General features: G+C 36.5%; 1 protein-coding gene across 7 annotated transcripts in view; it reads left to right on the forward strand.

Moving 5' to 3' along the window:
* Positions 1–2,357: 2,357 nt before the first annotated feature.
* CB3H14orf39 (chromosome B3 C14orf39 homolog) overlaps positions 2,358–19,737 on the forward strand; it is a 52,921-nt gene continuing 35,541 nt past the window's right edge. For 5 of the 7 annotated variants that reach the window (XM_049611512.1, XM_049611514.1, XM_049611513.1 and 2 more), the window contains exons 1-7: positions 2,358–2,484; positions 3,222–3,283; positions 3,358–3,435; positions 5,861–5,987; positions 10,515–10,604; positions 19,102–19,289; positions 19,375–19,417. In XM_049611512.1, the coding sequence (XP_049467469.1) occupies positions 3,235–3,283; positions 3,358–3,435; positions 5,861–5,987; positions 10,515–10,604; positions 19,102–19,289; positions 19,375–19,417 (575 nt within the window). In that variant the 5' untranslated portion in view covers positions 2,358–2,484; positions 3,222–3,234. The remainder of the gene's footprint in view (positions 2,485–3,221; positions 3,284–3,357; positions 3,436–5,860; positions 5,988–10,514; positions 10,605–19,101; positions 19,290–19,374; positions 19,418–19,737) is intronic. The other 2 variants (XM_049611515.1, XM_049611516.1) reach the window with 1 other exon arrangement.

The raw sequence follows: 19,737 nt of genomic DNA on the forward strand, positions 1-19,737 counted from the left end.
TGAAGTAAGTCATACAGAGAAAGACAGATACCATATGTTTTCATTCTTATGTGCATCATGAGAAACTTAACAGAAGACCATGGGGGAGGGGAAGGAAAAAAAGAAGTTAGAGAGGGAGAGAACCAAACCATAAGAGACTCTTAAAAACTGAGAATAAACTGAGGGTTGATGGGGGGTAGGAGGGAAGGGAGGGTGGGTGATGGGCATTGAGGAGGGCACCTGTTGGGATGAGCCCTGGGTGTTGTATGGAAACCAATTTGACAATAAATTTCATATTAAAAATAATTTATAGAGTTGATTGGATATATATGAGGGATACATCAAAGACTGTGAATAAAAGAGATGAAGGGAGTAATGAGTTGGTATAACATACCAACTTTCCATGTCTTGATTTTGGGGAGAATTACTGTGCTACTGAGACAGGGATACTAGAGGGAAAGGAAGAGATGACTCTGGATTTGGATCAGATGAACCAAGACTGATGGAAAAGCATGTAAATATAAATATTTATATAACTCTCAGATAATAGGATAGGACTGGAAATATAGGTTTGGGAGATTTAAGCATAGAAATGATAACTAAAGACATTAGCATGAATGATCCAAAGAAAAGAATATAGAGAAGGGTAGAGTTAAAGAAAAGGAGAGGTAGAGAACTATAAGAGAGTAGTGTCTTGGAATTTGGGGTTGCAGAGAATTTTAATAGGACTAAATATAAAACAGTTCAAAAAATAGGTGGAGGGGAAAGACTGAGAAAAGACCATTAGATTTGGAATAAAAACATTTTATTGATTATCTGAGAAGCAGTTAAATGTGATGGGGATAGCTGTTGAGTTTAAAAACTCAATAGGGAAAGGAGTGGAAAGCAATAGTAAATAGGAGACATGCTTTCTATTGGATAGATTTAGCAGTAAAAGGAAGGAAAGGAATACAATACAATTAGAATGGGGACCAAGGTTAAATACAGAATTTCCTCAGATTCTGATTTGCATCTTTGGAGCAAAGGGGAAGACACTAATAATAGGTGGGGAGAGATTTTTACAGGAGTACTTTCCCAGAAAATGATTTGTTAGGATAAATGTTTACCTGAGTCAACTGTCTGTAATTTTTCAAATGGTGCTCAGTATTTCATTGGGGGGATATAGAAGGAAGAATAAAATTTGTTATTTAAAAGTCTCCAGTAACTGGAACTTCTTCATCTTAATTGCTGTCCAGAAGGGATTTTTTGGAATGGGATCTGTGGTAGTGATTTTAGTAGAACTCAGTTGTATTTTTGTGAGAGTAATTAGGATATATATAGATGTGAATTTAAATGCAAATAAATTGATTTTCAGGTGTCAGTAAGGTGGTGTTTCTAGGTTTCCACAAATTTTTATAAGAAAATCTACTGTTAAGTTGAATTCAATCAACTTTTCTGACCTATCAAATTTTCTTGACCATCATAGCAAGCAAGACTAAATAACTGTAGCCTATTTATGCTCTTATGCCTTCCTAAAAAGGTAGCAAATAAACATATCATAAGCAAGTATAAGAATAAAGCTGCTAAATCTCTTACATCATCAGACTTACATTAGTTTTGATGGGTTACTATCATTAATACTAATGAGTAACATTACATCACAGTATAATAAAATCAGTTATGTGCATATAATCTGAGGCACTTAAGCGAAAAAAAGCTCTGAAAATTTCTCTTTCATTTTAATAATCTGTGAATTTAGGCTTTGGTAAATTGAGACAATTATTTAGAACATTGGGTATTAAAAATATCTTTACCAGAAATATACCAATAATTAAAGCAGTTTGGGGGCTTATTAGCTTAAATTAGTTTTACTCCACTCTTTTTTTCACTTTGGATATGTTGACAAAGTCTAAGAGCATAAATTACCTAAAGACAGCATTTGGACAAAAAACGTTAATGTTCATTTTATTTGAAACTAAACAAATGAGTCACTCAAAATGTTTGTTGAATGAAAATGCATTTGAACTCTTATACTTGCTTTTAAAGAAGTTTTGAAAATGCTGAATGCAAAAATATTTTTTGATGATAGATTCTAGCGTTTTTTACTTTCACGTTACGATAATATCGATGTTCCTGCTGTTCTGCAAAATACTTTTTTAAACTGCTAGGTTACAAGAGGAATGAATAGTCTTCATGACGTGTTCCCTGTTGTTTCAGGGCTTCTCTGTAACTCCAGCACCACTCCTGGGGTTTTAGGGTGTTGGGTTCTCTCCTCGCCCCAAGGGAAGGGGTGATGGCCGCAGCACCGGTCTCGCGGGGAGTTTAATCTCGCTCTTCAGCGCGATCTGCGGCTCCCGTTCTCGGCTTCGCGGGGTCTCGCGGGGCTGGGTGGGGCTGAGGCGGGACTGCCGTCGGCTTTTCAGTGTCCGGGTACGCGTCGAGTACCCCGCGCTCCGGACCCAGAATAAAGTGTGGGACCCGGAGAAGGAAGGGCGTGGATGTTCGGGTCCCGGAGGGAACCGTGAGGTGGGCGGGAAAGGGAACTGTCTGTATGTGGCAGTTATTCCCTGGGCGAGCGGCTCTGAGGGATTTGGGGGGCTGGCGGGCCCTGTCCCCAGAGTTCGACCAGAGGTCGCGTGGGGGTTTGATGGCGCGTGGGTTGGGGGGTTGGGGGCGGCCCCGGGTGAGGGGAGGCTCGATGGCTGTGAGGGTGTTGGTCCCGAGCCAACCTGCCGCTTCAAAACGCGCGGGAAGAGTGGCTCCTTGAATCTGCGAGTTAGGAGTGAAGCGACGCCCCGCCTCAGGCGTATTTTGTAATGCGAATTGGCAGTCCTGTGAAAACCTCCGCTTTTTGGAGTCCTGGTGGTAAATTCCTAAATGTAAAATTGCACTCTTCCTGGGTTTTACCTTGCTGTTGGTAAAGGACTTTGTTTAGGATACTAGTTATTTTCAAGGGCGTATCGTTTTGGGAAGTCTTGGTGTCTGTGGACTCCAGAAGATTCAATGACTTATTGCAATACCACATACAAACAATTATGAAGGCTCTCCCCGCCCGCCAGGTATTTCAGTCGTGCAGCGACATTCAGCAAGTATTAAGTGCCCAGTACTGGACTGAAGGTGTTCCTCCCCTTCCCAGTGCTTGCCCCCCACCCCATATTTTTCTGTAATAATGTCTGATTAGAAAGTTTGCTACCGAATGAATATATGCTGTTTTGCATATGACTTCAGAAAATCCTTCTTATAAATATTTTTGTGTTTTTTAGTGTAGCATCCAAGATGAATGACAGCCTATTTGTCAGTTTGGACAGGCTTTTGCTAGAATTTGGTAGGTATAAAATGAAAATAAAGAAATGGGTAACTATTTGTATTATTATTTAACATTTTAACAACGAAGTGAAGTCACAAAATTATTTATTTTAGTTTTCCAGTATGAGCAAGATGTAAGTACTAAAGAAGATATGATTCAACGGATTAACAGTAAGTCATTTGGCATGATAAAGGTATTTTAGTTTTTAAATTTTTTATGGCATATAAGATAATAATGCAGTTGCCAACTTACAGTTGGCATTATAACTTTTGTGCCAGTTCTATCTAGTGACTAATGCTATTTGCCTGAACTACAGATTCTCAATAATAAATTTCTGTATTCAGCATTTAATTATTCTGTGTTGAAGAATTTTGCTTTAAGCAGAAGTAACCCCTTTGGCCCAGGTCATGATCTTGCACTTCATGAGTTTGAGCCCTGCTTGGGCCTCTGTGCTGACAGCTCAGAGCCTGGAGAATTCTGTCTCCCTCTCTCTCTGCCCCTCCCCCACTCAACACTCTTTCTCAAAAATAAAAATTAAGAAATAACCCCTTAATTCAGTGCAGTTAAAAATATGTTATTTTTCTCAGACAACACCAGCTACTTCAAACATTTTATTGAAAAATTTTTGGTTTTATTTTTAAATTTATGTTCTTTTTTGTAGTTTCAAGTTTGTATTTATTTTTAATCTATTTTATTTGAGAGAAAGAGTGTGAGTGCAAGTGGGGGAGAGCAGCAGAGGGAGAGAGAGAATTTTAAGCATGGGGAGCCTGATGCCAGGCTTCCTCCCCACCCTGGGCTCGTGAGCTGAGCAGAAGTCCAGAGTTGGACGCATAACCTACTGAGCCACTCAGGTACCCCTCAGGTTTTTATTTAAATTCCAGTTAGTTAACATACAGTGTAGTATTAGTTTTAGGTGTAGGATTTAGTGATTCATCACTTAGGTACAACACCCAGTGCTCATCACAAGTGCAGTCCTTAATACCCATCGCTCATTTAACCCACCCCCTGCCTCCTCCCCTCCAGCCACCCTCAGTTTATTCTCTATAGTTAAGAATCCGTCTCACGGTTTTTCCCCCTGCTCTATTTTCCCTGTGTTCGTTTTGTGTCTTAAATTCCACATATGAGTGAAATCCCATGGTATTTGTCTTTCTCTAACTCACTTATTTTGTTCAGCATAATACTGTCTAGCTCCATCCATGTCATTGCAAATGGCAAGATTTCATTCTTTTTTGTGGCTGAATATTCCGTTATATATATATATGCCACATATTCTTTATCCATTCATCAGTTGTTGGACATTTGGGGTCTTTCCAGAATTTGACTATTGTTGATAGTGCTACTGTAAACATCGATGTGCATGAGCCCCTTTGAATCAATATTTTTGAATCCTTTGGGTAAATACCTAGTAGTGCAATTGCTGGATTGTAGGGTAGTTCCATTTTTAACTTTTTAAGGAACCTCCATACTGTTTTCCAGAGTGGCTGTACCAGTTTGCATTCCCACCAACAGTGCAGAAAGGTTCCCCTTTTTCCACCTCTTTGCCAACATCTGTTGTTTCCTGTGTTGTTAATTTCAGCCATTCTGACAGGTGTGAGGTGATAGCTCATTGTAGTTTTGATTTGTATTTCCCTGATGATGAGTGATGTTGAGCATCTTTTCATGTGTCTGTTAGCCATCTGTATGTCTTCTTTGGAAAAATGTCTCTTCATGTCTTCTGTCCATTTTTTAACTGGATTATTTGTTTTTTGGGTATTGAGTGTTCTAAGTTCTTTATATATTTTGGATCCTTTAAGTGAATTTTTAAAAATCTTTTTATACATGACCAGAAGTCAGGGGTCAGGATTGATGCATGCCACATTTTCAGGAATAATTCTGAAAAATGATATTATGAGTGAAATGGCAAAGCAAATTACATACATACAGTATTTTAAGATCCAACATAAAAGCTATTATAAAATAGAACCATTAATTTCTTGATTTCTGAAAAGGTAGAATTTGGTTACCTTTCTGTGACAAAAAAGAATACGGAGTATGAGTGCTAATAATTTATTTTAATGTTTAAGAAATTCTATTTTTATCTTGTATTTTTTCACTAGTAACAAAGAAGTGAGTTGAAGGTGTATTTAATAATTAATTGACACGGAATCAGTGAAGGGAAATTTTACATTTGTCAAAACCGAAACAAGTTAGTATCACATATGACTAAATGTTTACATGAACTCATACAATCATAAGATGCCACTGATTCTAGATATCACTTGATCTAGCCTTCTTATGTTAAAGATGAGGAACAGGGTCTTTTTTTTTAATTTAAAGTTTTTATTTAAATTCCAGTTAGTTAACATACAGTGTCATATTAGTTTCAAGTGTACTTCTCTTCAGTCCAAACACAAATCCTTTGCTTCTGGATCTATGAGCAAGCCTGGTTCTGGTTCTGTGCTTTTTAGTATAGGGCCCTTCCCATCTCAAACCTCTCTTCTCCATTCTCTAACTCCTCTTCTTTTAGCTAAGTTGCCATACCCCTTTTTCCTCTGTGTTTGTTAATTTTGAATTTATGACTTCTACCTTAAGAAAATAAACATTTCTCCTTTTCAGAATGCTTTGAAGATATTAAAGAAAACAAGGCAGCTATTTGTAAGATACATGAAACTATAAATACGACAGATGAGGAAATTGGTCATTACTGTAAACATAGTGAGGAGATCAAAGACAACTGTAGTAAGTGAGTATTTGAAAGAAATGAACTTTCAGTAATTGTCACTGGATTCTTTATTTAAGGTTTCTGTTATTTATAATTTATAGTTTTTATACTTGGAGACACTGTTGCTTTAAAGTAGTATTTTGTATTAGCAAAATAATGAATCAGGTCTTAAATTGCTTTGCTACATGCTTCTGTAAAAAGGGCTCATAGGAGGATCAAAAGAAAAATAGAAGCACTGTAAGATCTAATTCAGATCCAAATAGTTTGCAGAATTTTGAATAATATAGGCTCAGTATATAAAATTCCTATTGGATAAAGTTGAAACAATTTCCGTATTTGAATTTTTAAGATTTATTTTTATGTAGGAGAATCTAGCCTAAAATAAGTTGATTTTCAAAGTGAAAGTACTTACTATGTTAAGAATTCTTTCAACATGGCTTCAGGTTCTGGATCCTAATGGTTAAATTTACTATAAGACATAAACATTTTGAAGCAAAGGCTTACTAATAGAACTTTATTATATATTACAAAAATAAAATGTGTCAGGGTGTCTGGGTGGCTCAGTCGGTTAAGCATCCGACTTCAGCTCAAGTTATGATCTCGCAGTTCATGAATTCAGGCCCCGTGTTGGGCTCTCTGCTGACGGCTCAGAGCCTGGAGCCTGCTTCAGATTCAGTGTTTCCTCCTCTCTCTGTCCCTCCCATGCTTATGCTGTGTCTCTCTCTGTCTCTCAATAATAAATAAACATTAAAAAATTTTTTATAAATAAATAAAATGTGTCAATTTTCTGTACTTAATATAGACCATTGTCTTTGTATTAACTACTATATTTCAGAATCCTATTTGTTTAAAAATATATTGTTGGGGCGCCTGGGTGGCTCAGTCGGTTAAGCGCCGACTTCAGCTCAGGTCACGATCTTGCGGTGTGTGAGTTCGAGCCCCGCATCGGGCTCTGGGCTGATGGCTCAGAGCCTGGAGCCTGCTTCCGGTTCTGTGTCTCCCTCTCTCTCTGCCCCTCCCCGTTCATGCTCTGTCTCTCTCTGTCTCAAAAATAAATAAACGTTAAAAATATATTGTTATTCAAAAAATTTTTAAATATTTTATTTTATTATTTCTTTTGAGGGCAGGGGAGGGGCAGAGGGAGAAGGACAGAGAGAATTGTAAGCAGGCTCCACACCCAATGCAGAGCCCAATGTGGGGCTTGATTCCATGATCATGAGATCATGACCTGGCTGAAATAAGGAGTCAGGTGCTTAATCAACTGAGCCACCCGTTATTCAGAATTTTAATAAATCTTTTTTATTTTTGCCCTTTATAAAAGTAGCACATACCTAGTATAGAAATTCAAAAAGTATACAAATGTGTGGAATAAAAAGTTATTCTGTCTGCAGTTCCCACCTCAACCCTGTCCTCTTCCTTAAAGGAAATCATTTTTAATCGTTCTGAGAATCTTTTCAGGCATTTTTCAATAAAAATTCAATATCATTATTACATATATATATGTATGTCTACTTTTTCTTTTTATAATATGGGATCATACTGTACTTATGTTTTTAAATTTAACAGTATGTTATGTAAATTGTGCTATACATGTAATGATTATGTATAGATTTAATTCTTTAACAGCTCCATAGGATTTTATAGTATTAATGTATTTTATATCATTTAACCATTCCCCTATTAATAGACATTTAGGTTTCCAGTTTTTCCCTAATATGAGCAACATGTACTGGTATCCTTCCATATTAATGGACCTGTTGCTATAGAATGAGCTTCTAGACATGCAGTTGTTAGATCAAAGAGTATGCACATTTAACTATTTAATAGATAATGCTGAACTGCTCTCCAAAAAGATTATATGAATTCATACTTCCACCAACAGTGTATGAGAGTTCTTGCTTCCTCATACCCTTGCCAACACCGAAATTATGCTTAAGTTTTTGTTTAAATTTTTTGGCAATCTGATCAACAACAAAAAACCATATATTATTGAACTTTTTCTTCTATTTTGATTTAAGTTTTATTGTAGGAAGTTTTACCAGTGGTTTCCTTCAACTAGATGCAGTGGGTGCTGGAAAAGTAGTTTCCTGTTAGAATCTGCTGTTCTAAGAACCAGTTGTAGAACCAGTACAAGATGTACTGTACTACAGACAAGCTTAATCTCTCGCTGGGTTCCAAGGACAGTTAGTAGAGATCTTAATATCAAGATATACCTCTAATTCATGATTTCACCATACTGGTTAAGAGATCGAAATGTGGACTATGAATTCATGAAAGTACTAGAAGAAATGTAAGTGACTGTAGAATCTTTGAGAGTAGAAGACCTTTCTAAGTGTGTCACCAAAAGTAGAAACTACAGAGGAGACAATGGATAAATGTGACTACACACAAATTAAAATGAAAAATGCCCCCAAATGGTATAAAAGGCAAAAGAATAAGGTTGGGAAAGTGTCAAGTAATGGTTATTTTTAAAAATGTAAAGTACTTGTGGAAACTAATAAGCAAAAGCCCTGTTAGAAAAATGGGCAAAGAAAATAAATAGGAATAGGTAAATACCAACATGAAGAAATGTATGTTTAAGAAACATGTGAATAAATGCCCAATCTTACTAGTAATCTAAGACATCCAAATTCAAGCAATAATAAAATGCTTCTTTTTGCCTTTAAGTTTTACAGAAATTTAAAGAAAGATAATATCCTGTGTTGGCCAGGGAATAAGAAAATCACTTACCTTGTACACTATAGTAATGTATGCTGGTATAAACCTTTTGGATGATATGTCAGTATTTTTTTAAAAAGCTTTAAAAATAAACATGACTTTTGTTGTACCTGGGTGGCTCAGTGGGTTAAGTGTCCAACTTCGGCTCAGGTCATGATCTCTTGATTTGTGAGTTTAAGCCCTGCATCAGGCTCTGCATTGACCGTGCAGAGCCTGATTGGGATTCAGTCTCACCCCCTCTGTCTGTGTCCCTCCTCAACTCTCTCAAAATAAATAAATAAGCTTAAAAAATTAAAAAATAAATAAACACGACTTTTAATTAAAAGTGTCCATTTCTGAGAATTTTTCGTAAGGAAATAATTAGGCATTCTCTCAAAGATGTATAGCAAGGTGTTTTATTTCAACCTTTTTTAATGATAGGAAAACATTGGAAGCAACTCTAGCGTACAACATTAGGTGATGGGTTAAATGGATTTTGGTATGTGCATATGAACAGTAGGCAGCCAATAAAATTATGAATGTATATTTATTGACATGGAAAGAGGTTAACTTTCTATTGACACGAAAAGATGTATATTGCAAACTGAATGAAGCAATAAAACAACATTCATAGTATGAACCCAGCTTAGTAATTGTATATATATATATAATTAGAAATAAACTGGGAATATGTACATCAATATGTACATGCTTACAGAGAATATCTTTTCAGTGAACATGTATTTCTTACAGAATTTTTAAAACACTCAGAATATGTGTATGTATAACCTTTGACCTTATAATTCCATTTTTGGGAATGTTTTCTAAGGAAATTGTTAGAAATTCAGACAAATATTTAAGTAAAAATTCTATTTACCATGGAAAAACTTAGATTAAGCAAAAATGGCCAACAATATGGGAATGGTTAGATAAAGTTATGGAATATGATGTATTTATTAAAACCTTTACAATGAACTCTAAGTGACAAGGAAAATGTGTATAATTTAAAAGGTGATAAAGGAGGATACACATATATATGAATATAATCTCAAAGATGTTAAATTATGTACTTATAAAATCTGGAAATAGTTTATTAAAACAGTAGTAGTAGATATTATTCTGTATTTGAGAATATGGATGATAGCTATTTCCTTATATACTTCTCTGTGCTTCCAGTGTGAACTTTTTGACTCTGAAAAAATATTAAAAGATTAGAAAAAAGAGCTGGAGGAAATAGTTGAACAACACTTAGAATGGAAGCTGTCATGGTATATGCAAATTTTAGATTTGTCACATTGATAACATTTTTCAAGTCTTAAAACAAAAAATGTGTAAGATAGCTATTCATATTATTCTTACTATCTGATTTTATAATTCATTTTGGCCTAGTTTCTTTCTTTCTAGTTCAGGAGGGTATAACAATCTGAGTTTCTAAGTTTCAAGGGAGAAAAAGCCTCTCTTTAGCCCTTATAATTCTTTGAATCCTTATTCCAAAAGAATTTCTTAGCCAAGATATGAGAAATAGGAGAAGGAAAGCCTGATGTTGGAGTGTTGCAGAGTATATTCTAGAAATGCCATAGCAATACACAGTCCAACCACGTAACATTTGCTTCTACCTTAGTCATGGTTCCACAATGGGTTTTACATAAAAATTGATCAATGTTGATATTTGAGTGTATGTATGATTGTCTGAGTGGTGGTAGTGGTGGTGATGAGAGGTGGGAATATTTTCTTGTTATAAACTTGTTTTCTCCAGGAAGATATTCATTATCTTTAAATGGTTAAATTCACTTTTATTATCTCTTACAATTTGTCATTCTGAGATGCTAATTACAATTTTTTTTTCTATAGCTGGAAGCCAACATGTGATGTTTTTCATAAACATGAAGACTATATGCAGGACCAATTTACTGTTTATCAAGAAACTAGTGAAAAAGACAAGTACATATATTAATTTAAGCTTATCAATTCTATAATTTATTAATAGGATATGTGTAGCAAAGACGTTACTTGAAAAATGCAGAAACTTTGTACGTTGAGAGGTTTTTTGTTTTGTTTTTAAAGTAAATCCAGTGCTTTGTACTCTTTCGGTACCATTGGAGGTCTACCTATTCGTTATAAAGCTCTACCGAATCCTTAGGTAGAAACAATTTGTCAGTAGCAATTGTTATAGCAGAGTGCTTCAATTAATGGTCTTTATAACTGAATTGTTATAGGTAAACATCTGGGGGAATAGTTAGCTATGGAATTAGCTTATGAAAAATTTGGAGTATTGACTTTTGAAGGGGATTTTATTTATTTTTATTTTTTTAGAAACTGTTTTCCATCAACCTTATTTCCATTTTGTTTGCCTCTGTAAAAGAGCAGCTTAAGACCACTCAGTGGTTGTCCCTATCCATTCAGTGGCCTGAGCAGTGGGAGCTGCAGATCAGTCTTCAGTGGCAGGCTAAGCACTCCAGTCTTCAGTGGGGAACTGCTGAATAGGCACAGAGGGCACCTGCACACCTTGAAGGGGATTTGATATGAGACTTATCTTTTTCAGAGAGCTAATGTAGTGGGGTATTATATTCTGATGGAGAAACCCCAATATTTGTATGGGTTTATCTTATTATGTATAAAATAACCTGGTCTTGAGTACTAAATGTAATTAGTGAATATAATAAAACAAATTGAAAGACTTTGAATATATTATATAGCATTATAATTTCACTTAATTTTTTTTCAAAGGTCAATTTTTTTTAAATATAATTTTTTGTCAAGTTAGCTAACATACAGAATATACAGATTGCTCTTGGCTTTGGGAGTAGATTCCCATGATTCATCATTTATATACAATAGCCAGTACTCATCCCAAGTGCCTTCCTCAACGCCGGTCACCTATTTTCCCCTTCCCCCTGCCCTCCATCAATCTAATTCTTCATCAAAGACCAAGTTTAAAATATTCAAATTGATGGAATATTTTGGCCTTCACAATTCCACTTCTTCATGTAACCTTCCTTGATTTTTAATCCAGTGCTAGTTATTTATTTATTTATTTACTTATTTTTATTTTTAAAATATAATTTATTGTCAAATTGGCTAACCTACAGTGTGTCACTTAATTTTTATAATGTTTATTTTTGAGACAGAGCATGAGTGGGGGAGGGGCAAAGAGAGGGAACAGAGTATCCAAAGCAGGCTCTGCCCTGACAGGTGACCCTGACGCGGGGCTTGAACTCAGGAATCATGAGATCATGACCTAAGCTGAAGTCAGATACTCTGAGCCATCCAGGCACCCTAATTTCACTTAATTAAAAAAATTGAAATATTTTCATAAATATTTTTTTCATAAATATTGAAATATTTCATAAATATTTTCATCATTTTTTATATTTTATGTCCTCTTTTATACTTTATTTTGTTGTTTTTTTTTTACTTTTCTTCCAGATTTATTGATATATAATTGACATATAACATTGTTTAAGTTTGAGGTATACAAACATGATGGCTTGATACATGTATGTATTTTAAAGTGTCTGCCACAGTAAGGCTAGGTAGGTAGCACATCTGTCACCTCATATAACTACTGGGGTTTTTTGTACCAAGAACATTTAAGATTTACTCTCTTAGCAATTTTTAAGGATATAATACAGTATTGATATATTTACCATGCTGTGTATTAAATCCCCAGAACTTATTTACCTTACAACTGGAAGTTTGTATCCTTTGGGCAACATCTCCTGGCCCCTGGCAGCCATCATTCTATTCTGTTTCGATGATCTGGCTTTTTTTAGATTTTTCATATAATTAAGATCATATCATATTTGTTTTTCTCTTAATCACTCGGCATAATACTCTCAAGGTACTTCCATGGTGTCATAAATGGCAGCAGTTATTTATTATGACTGAATAAAAAATTCCATTGCATATATATACCACATTTAAAAAAATTTTTTAAAGGGTTGGGATTTTTAATTTTAATTTTTAAAAATTTTTTTTTTCAACGTTTTTAATTTATTTTTGGGACAGAGAGAGACAGAGCATGAACGGGGGAGGGGCAGAGAGAGAGGGAGACACAGAATCGGAAACAGGCTCCAGGCTCCGAGCCATCAGCCCAGAGCCTGACACGGGGCTCGAACTCACGGACCGCGAGATCGTGACCTGGCTGAAGTCGGACGCTTAACCGACTGCGCCACCCAGGCGCCCCTTAATTTTTATTTTTAAACTCTCTGCTCAACATGGGGCTCCAGGCCTGAATTTCTTCCATTGAATGTATATATAAATATATATATATATATATATATATATATATATATATATACACACACATACAAGTGCACGCACGTCCACACACACACACACATACACACACACATACATACATACATATATATTACTTCTGTATCCATTCATCTGTAGATGGACACTTGGGTTGCTTGCATATCTGGTTATTGTAAATAATTCAGCTATAAACATAGGGGTTCATATATAATTTTGAATTAGTATTTTTGTTTTTTGTAGTGGAATTACTGGATCATATGGTATTTCTGTTTTCTGTTACCAAGTGTGTGGACTGGTATGACTCCCACTAGGTCCCTGGGAGGCCTCCTGGCTAGTCACTGGATAGATCTGTGGGTAGTCATGACTGGCCCTAAACTTTAGTGGCCAGAAGGGACTGGAACTGAGCCTTAGTGAGGTTTCAGGTTCCACAATCAAGGTTGAGGTCTGTAGTCCTGGCTATGAAGGGACAGAAGGGCTTGTCTTCCACCAGGTCCCTGGGTGAGCTGGACCACTCCCTGACTGTAGCAGGAGGGGCTGGAGCCAAGTATAGGGCCCTTTTAGCATTTCTAGGGATATATATAGGAGTACCTATTTGGGGGGCTCCAGGGCTAGCAGGTCTGCTGGTGGCCTTTGGCTGTGAGAGACCTAGAACTAAGTATATGGCTCTTGAGGATCTCCTTGGGTGCAGACAGGAGTGTCTCCCACTGGGAACTAGACCCTTAGTACTGCTGATAAACTGTACCTGTGAGGGGGTTGGAACCAAGCATAAGGCCCATCAAGTATCAGGATCTTTAGGGGCACAGACAGGAGTGTTTCCTGCTGGATCCCTGTGCCAGCAGAACTCTTTGATGACTGTGGCTGGGATGGGCTCGAGCCCAGTTAATGGGGCCCTTCCAGAATCTATATCTGAATGAGTGTGGCAGGCTTGCCTCCAGGGGCTCCCAGACTGCGACCATAGGGACTAGAGCTGGTTCATGGGCCACTGCAGGGTCCACAGCTGGGACCAGGGGATGTATGCTTATTTCCTGACACAGAGGTGGGCATGACTCCTTCTGAGTCCTTTGGTGTATAGTGCTGGTAACAGACCCAAGGCCAAATGGGCTGTAGCTGAGATCTCAGGGGTACAGAACTATTTCTGGGTCTGTGGTCAGGACCAGAGTGAGTTAACCACCAGGATGTGAGCCTGCCTTCTCAAAATAGCTCTTCTTAGTCTTGGACTACACCAGGGTTTCACAGTCTCCTACCTGGATCACAAAGCTCTCACAAATGCACTTTTGTCCATGGATATATGGTAATTACTATTTTTGAGGAGGCAATACACATGAGGGATGTTTTATTCTGTCCTCTTGCTGGCATCACTCCAATTTTTATATTTTAATTAAAAACATACTAAATATAAACTGAAATACCCTTTATATTCAAAGATGGGTCTTAAGATAACAACTAAAGTAATAGATTTGGACTTTGTTGGCATTTGAAATCATGGAAATAGGTAAGATTGCCCATGGAAATGAATAGAGCAAAAAGGAAAGAAAGCTAGAGTATACAGTCATCCAAGGAATAGGTAAAGGGTGAAATTAGTGAAAGAGACTGTTACTTTGTCATTTTTAGACCCTGCTTCAATCTAAAATGGATTTGAGATAATTTGTATAATGCCATAGTGTTAAAAGAAAACTAAATATAAAAATTAAGGCTATAGGAATATAAGGATAATGTAAGAAGATGAAGCATTTGATTAGAATAGAAATTCATATTACATGGCCTTGTACATTTGTTAAATATAGATACAGATTAGGTTCTGGAATTCCTAGTAGTCAGGCATTGTGGAAATGTGATCATTTTGGGATTCAGAGTATTCATTTAAAAACCAGTTCAATTGTTAAGGATAAGCAGAAGTTTTTCCTGGTAATGAGATTTGAGAGAAATTTCTCGCCTGAGTTCTCATTAAAGGATAATTATACAGTGTGGTAGTATCTTCAGTGACCTCCCCAAAATAAACAAAATATATATTACTTCTTAGAACATCTCTCAATGCAAGTCATGGCTATAAAACATTATTAAAAATGCTTCTTTGAGAGGCTAGAACAAAGCAGTTCAAAAGTGTACCTAGCTGATAGTGTTTGTTGTGGATGACTTCTCTTAGGTAGCCAGAGTAGTCACTGTAATAGTGGAAATGAGTATTTCTTTCTTAAACCAACCACATAGGTTGATTGAATTGATGACTCAATACCAGATGCTTATAAAAGGAAATGACTCCATTTGTTGGTATCATGGATGCTGAAGGAAATAGAGGAACCAGCTTCTTGTTTCTCCTAATCTTCCATTCTAGACATTCATTAAGACTAGTATTGTCAGCAGATGAGATAGTCAGGGCTCTTCTTGAATCATGATTTTGCTATGCTGGTCTCTGCTAAAGTCCCTGTATGGAGTATATAAGAACAGTGGGCATGAATATACAACATGAATAGGGTACATGTGGAATGCTAATTTCATCTGAAACTGGCCACTCCAAGTCAGTTTTCTATAGGTATTTCCCTCTTCCCTGGGCCATTTTCCCAAGAAGTGTGGGATTAGGGGTGCCTAGGTGGCTCAGCCTAGGTGACCTTCAGCTCAGGTCATGATCTTGCAGTTTGTGAGTTCGAGCCCCGCATTGGGCTCTGTGCTGACAGCTCAGAGCCTGGAGCCTGCTTCGGATTCTGTGTCTCCCTCTCTCTCTGCCCCTCCTCCACTCGCACTTTATCTCTGTCTCTCAAAAACAAATTTTTTTAAAAAGAAGTGAGGGATTAATTAGCAAATAGGCATTTAGAGGAATAGGAGTTTTGGGGCTCAACTGCTTTATCTTGCTAAAGGGGACAGAGTTTAGTATAGATATAGATATAGATATAGATATAGATATAGATTTTTTTTAATTTATTTTGATAGAGAACAAGTGGGGGAGGGGTAGAAAGAGAGGGGGACAGAGGATCTGAAGTGGGCTCCGTGCTGACAGCAGAGAGCCTGACATGGTGCTCAAACTCACAAACTGTGAGATCATGACCTGAGCCAAAGTCAGATGCTTAACTGACTGAGCTACCCAGGTGCCCCCAGAGTTTATTTAGTATATTAAAAAATTAAAACATGAGGAGATTCAGATCTGCTGATCAGTACAATGCTGTTATCCTTACTTTTTTTTCTCAGTATACAAGCATTTATGAATACTGTTCTTTTCTCATCTGTTAAGATGCGATAATCATAGTATCTTTAAATAAATTTCCCCCATATAGAATGTTTTGATTTAGAAAATTTACAAAATTTTGAGGAACATAAGGACTATATATTTTTAGAAATTTTTCAATGCATGTTCTTTCTTGAAACTTAAGAATTGGGTAGAAAGAATCTAAAGAATATATTTCCTATGATAAACCTGGATTGAACATTTTCATTGTTGTAGATTAGGATTAGCAAACTTTTTTTTTTTTTCAACGTTTTTTATTTTATTTTTGGGACAGAGAGAGACAGAGCATGAACGGGGGAGGGTCAGAGAGAGAGGGAGACACAGAATCGGAAACAGGCTCCAGGCTCCGAGCCATCAGCCCAGAGCCTGACGCAGGGCTCGAACTCACGGACCGCGAGATCGTGACCTGGCTGAAGTCGGACGCTCAACCGACTGCGCCACCCAGGCGCCCCAAACTTTTTTTTTATAAAGAGCCAGATAGTAAATATTTTAGGCTTTGTGGGTTATACTAAGTCTCTGTTGATACTCAACCTTACTGTTGTGATGCAAGAACAACTTTAGACAATACAAAATGAATGACTGTGTTCTAATAAAACTTTATTTATGGACATTACAGCTTGAATTTCATATAATTTTAATGTGTCATGAAATACTATTATTTTGTTTTTCAGTAATTTTAAAATTCAGAAATTATTCTTAGCTCACAGGCCATACAAAAACAAGTGACAGGTTAGATTTGGCCCGTAGGTCATAGTAACTGACCCCTATTGTAGATCAAGCAAAAGTCAAATGAGAAGGAAGAGTTAATATCCTTTTGCAAGAATTAACTGTCCCACTTAAGACTTGTGTCTACATAGATGACCGATCCACCTCTACCTGATTTAGACTGGAGGAGCTCCTCCAAACAGTGCTGAAATTTCCTTCATAAAACAGATATGGAGTATATAAGAATGATTGTGAACCTAGAGTTCTAACACATAAAACATGACTTCCTTTATAATGTTAGCTTAGAGAGTTGAGGATTTAGAACACATAGTTTTAGAGGTAGATGGACTGGGGACAATAAAAACTGAAAACTCAGAGAGGATAGAGATCAGGAAGTCATCAGAAGAACCAGGTTCTCATTGTAGTTTCGATTTGCATTTTTCTGATGATAAGTGTTGTTGAGCACTTTTTCCTGTGTCTGTTGGCCATCTGTTTATCTTCTTTGGAAAAGTGTTTATTCATGTCTTCTGCCAATTTTTAAAAAAAAAAATTTTTTTTTTTAAACGTTTTTTATTTATTTTTGGGACAGAGAGAGACAGAGCATGAACGGGGGAGGGGCAGAGAGAGAGGGAGACACAGAATCGGAAACAGGCTCCAGGCTCCGAGCCATCAGCCCAGAGCCTGACGCGGGGCTCGAACTCACGGACCGCGAGATCGTGACCTGGCTGAAGTCGGACGCTTAACCGACTGCGCCACCCAGGCGCCCCATCTTCTGCCAATTTTTAATTGGATCATTCATTTTGGGGTGTTGAGTTTTATAAGTTCTTTATATATTTTAGATACTAACTCTTTATCAGATATGTCATTTGTAAATATCTTCTGCCATTCCATAAATTGCCTTTTAGTTTTATTGATTGTTTCCTTCACTGAAGAAGGTTTTAATTTTCATGAAGTCTTGGGGCATCTGGGTGGCTCAGTCATGATCTCACAGTTCGTGGGTTTGAGCCCCATGTCGGGCTCTGTGCTGACAGCTCAGAGCCTGGAGCCTGTTTCAGATTCTGTGTTTCCCTCTCTCTCTACCCCTCCCCTGTTCATGCTCTGTCTCTGTCTCAAGAATAAATAAATGTTAAAAAAATTTTTTAATTTTGATGAAGTCTCAAATATCTTTTGATGAAATCCCAAATACCAACAACACAAGAAACAACAGGTATTGGCAAGGATGTGGAGAAAGGGAAACGCTCCTGCACTGGTTGGTGGAAATGCAAACCGGTGCAGCTACTCTGGAAAATGGTATGGAGGTTCCTCATAAAGTTAAAAATAGAACTGTCTTATGAGCCAGCAGTTGTACTACTAGGTATTTACCAAGAGAATACAAAACACTAATTTGAAGGGATACATGCACCCCAATGTTTATAGCAAACATTACCTATAATAGCCAAATTATGGAAACAGCCCAAGTGTTCACTGACTGATGAATGGATAAAGATGTGGTATACACACACACACACACGCACACACACACACAGTGGAACATTAGGCATAAAAATGAATGAAATCTTGCCATTTGCAATGACATGGATGAAACTAGAGAGTATCATGCTAAGCAAAGTAAGTCAGAGAAAAGCAAATGCCATATGATTTCACTCCTATGTGGAATTTAAGAAACAAAACAAATGACCATAGGGAGAAAAAAGAGGCAAATAAGAAACAGACTGTAGAGAACAAACTAATGTTTACCAGAGGAGAGGTGGGTGGGGGATGGGTTAAATAGGTGATGGAGATTAAGGAGTGCACTTGTGATGAGCACCAGGTGTTGTATGTAAGTGTTGAATCACTAAATTGTACACCTGAAACTAATATTAGACTGTATGTTAACTAACTAGAATTTAAATAAAAACTAAAAAAAACAAAAAAAACCAGGTTCTGCACTGTCTTAGGATGAGAAAAAAAGGAGATCACTGAGTTGGACAGTTAGATCATTGGTGACCTTGTGAAGGGTAGTTTCTTTGGAATGGTGAGAGTAAAAGTTAAATGGAAGAGGATTAAGGAATGAATAACTCAGGTAGTGAGAAAGTAAAGAGTTGAAAAGTGTAATGGAGTTAAGGAAAGTTTGAAGGGCAGACAGTATTGAGGGAAACGGATAAGTAGGTATTTGACTTGCCATTTATACTTAGTTTAGTAGACTTTAACAAGTGATACTTAGAAAGTTTTTAGATATACTGTTTTTATATTGACATCATTTTTTTAAAATTTTAACAGAAAAATGTATCATGATTATGTATGTCAGTATAAAGATGTTTTGAAGCAATATCAACTAAAATACTCAGAAACACCTCTTTCACATGTATATTATGAGAAGAAAAAAGAACATGAAGAAATTCAAAATAGAGTGTTGGCATGTACTGAACAACTAAAAATGAATGAAGCTATCTTTATGGAACTTCTAGGTATTAACATTTTTTATATATTGTTTAATAATTGTATCTTTGTAATGAACAATGAATTAGACTAAAATATGATTTTGTTTTTCAGTACCTGCTCCTTTTCCATCACTTACTAAATGGACATTACATATGTATCCACAAAAGTACTTCTACCTAGAATTTTTGTTAGATAAGTGTTTTTTTCTGTATTTTGTCATTGTGATTCCTTGGTAAGTATCACATGGATTTGGAGTTTTTTGCTTGTTTAATTAAAAAAATAGAGAAGTTACTTTACAGGTCAGCTGGGGTTAGTTTTCATATTTATATACATGTGATCAGAAGCAAGCAGTTTTAATGAGAATAAAGTGATGACTGCTTTAAGTGGTGTATCTTAGCAACCAAACCAATGAAGAAGTCTTCTTGCTCTGTCTTACCAAAGAAAGAATTCCAATTAAATCAATTGGTTATTCCT

The sequence above is a fragment of the Panthera uncia genome, assembly GCF_023721935.1.
Source record: "Panthera uncia isolate 11264 chromosome B3 unlocalized genomic scaffold, Puncia_PCG_1.0 HiC_scaffold_1, whole genome shotgun sequence".
NCBI classification, from domain to species: domain Eukaryota; kingdom Metazoa; phylum Chordata; class Mammalia; order Carnivora; family Felidae; genus Panthera; species Panthera uncia.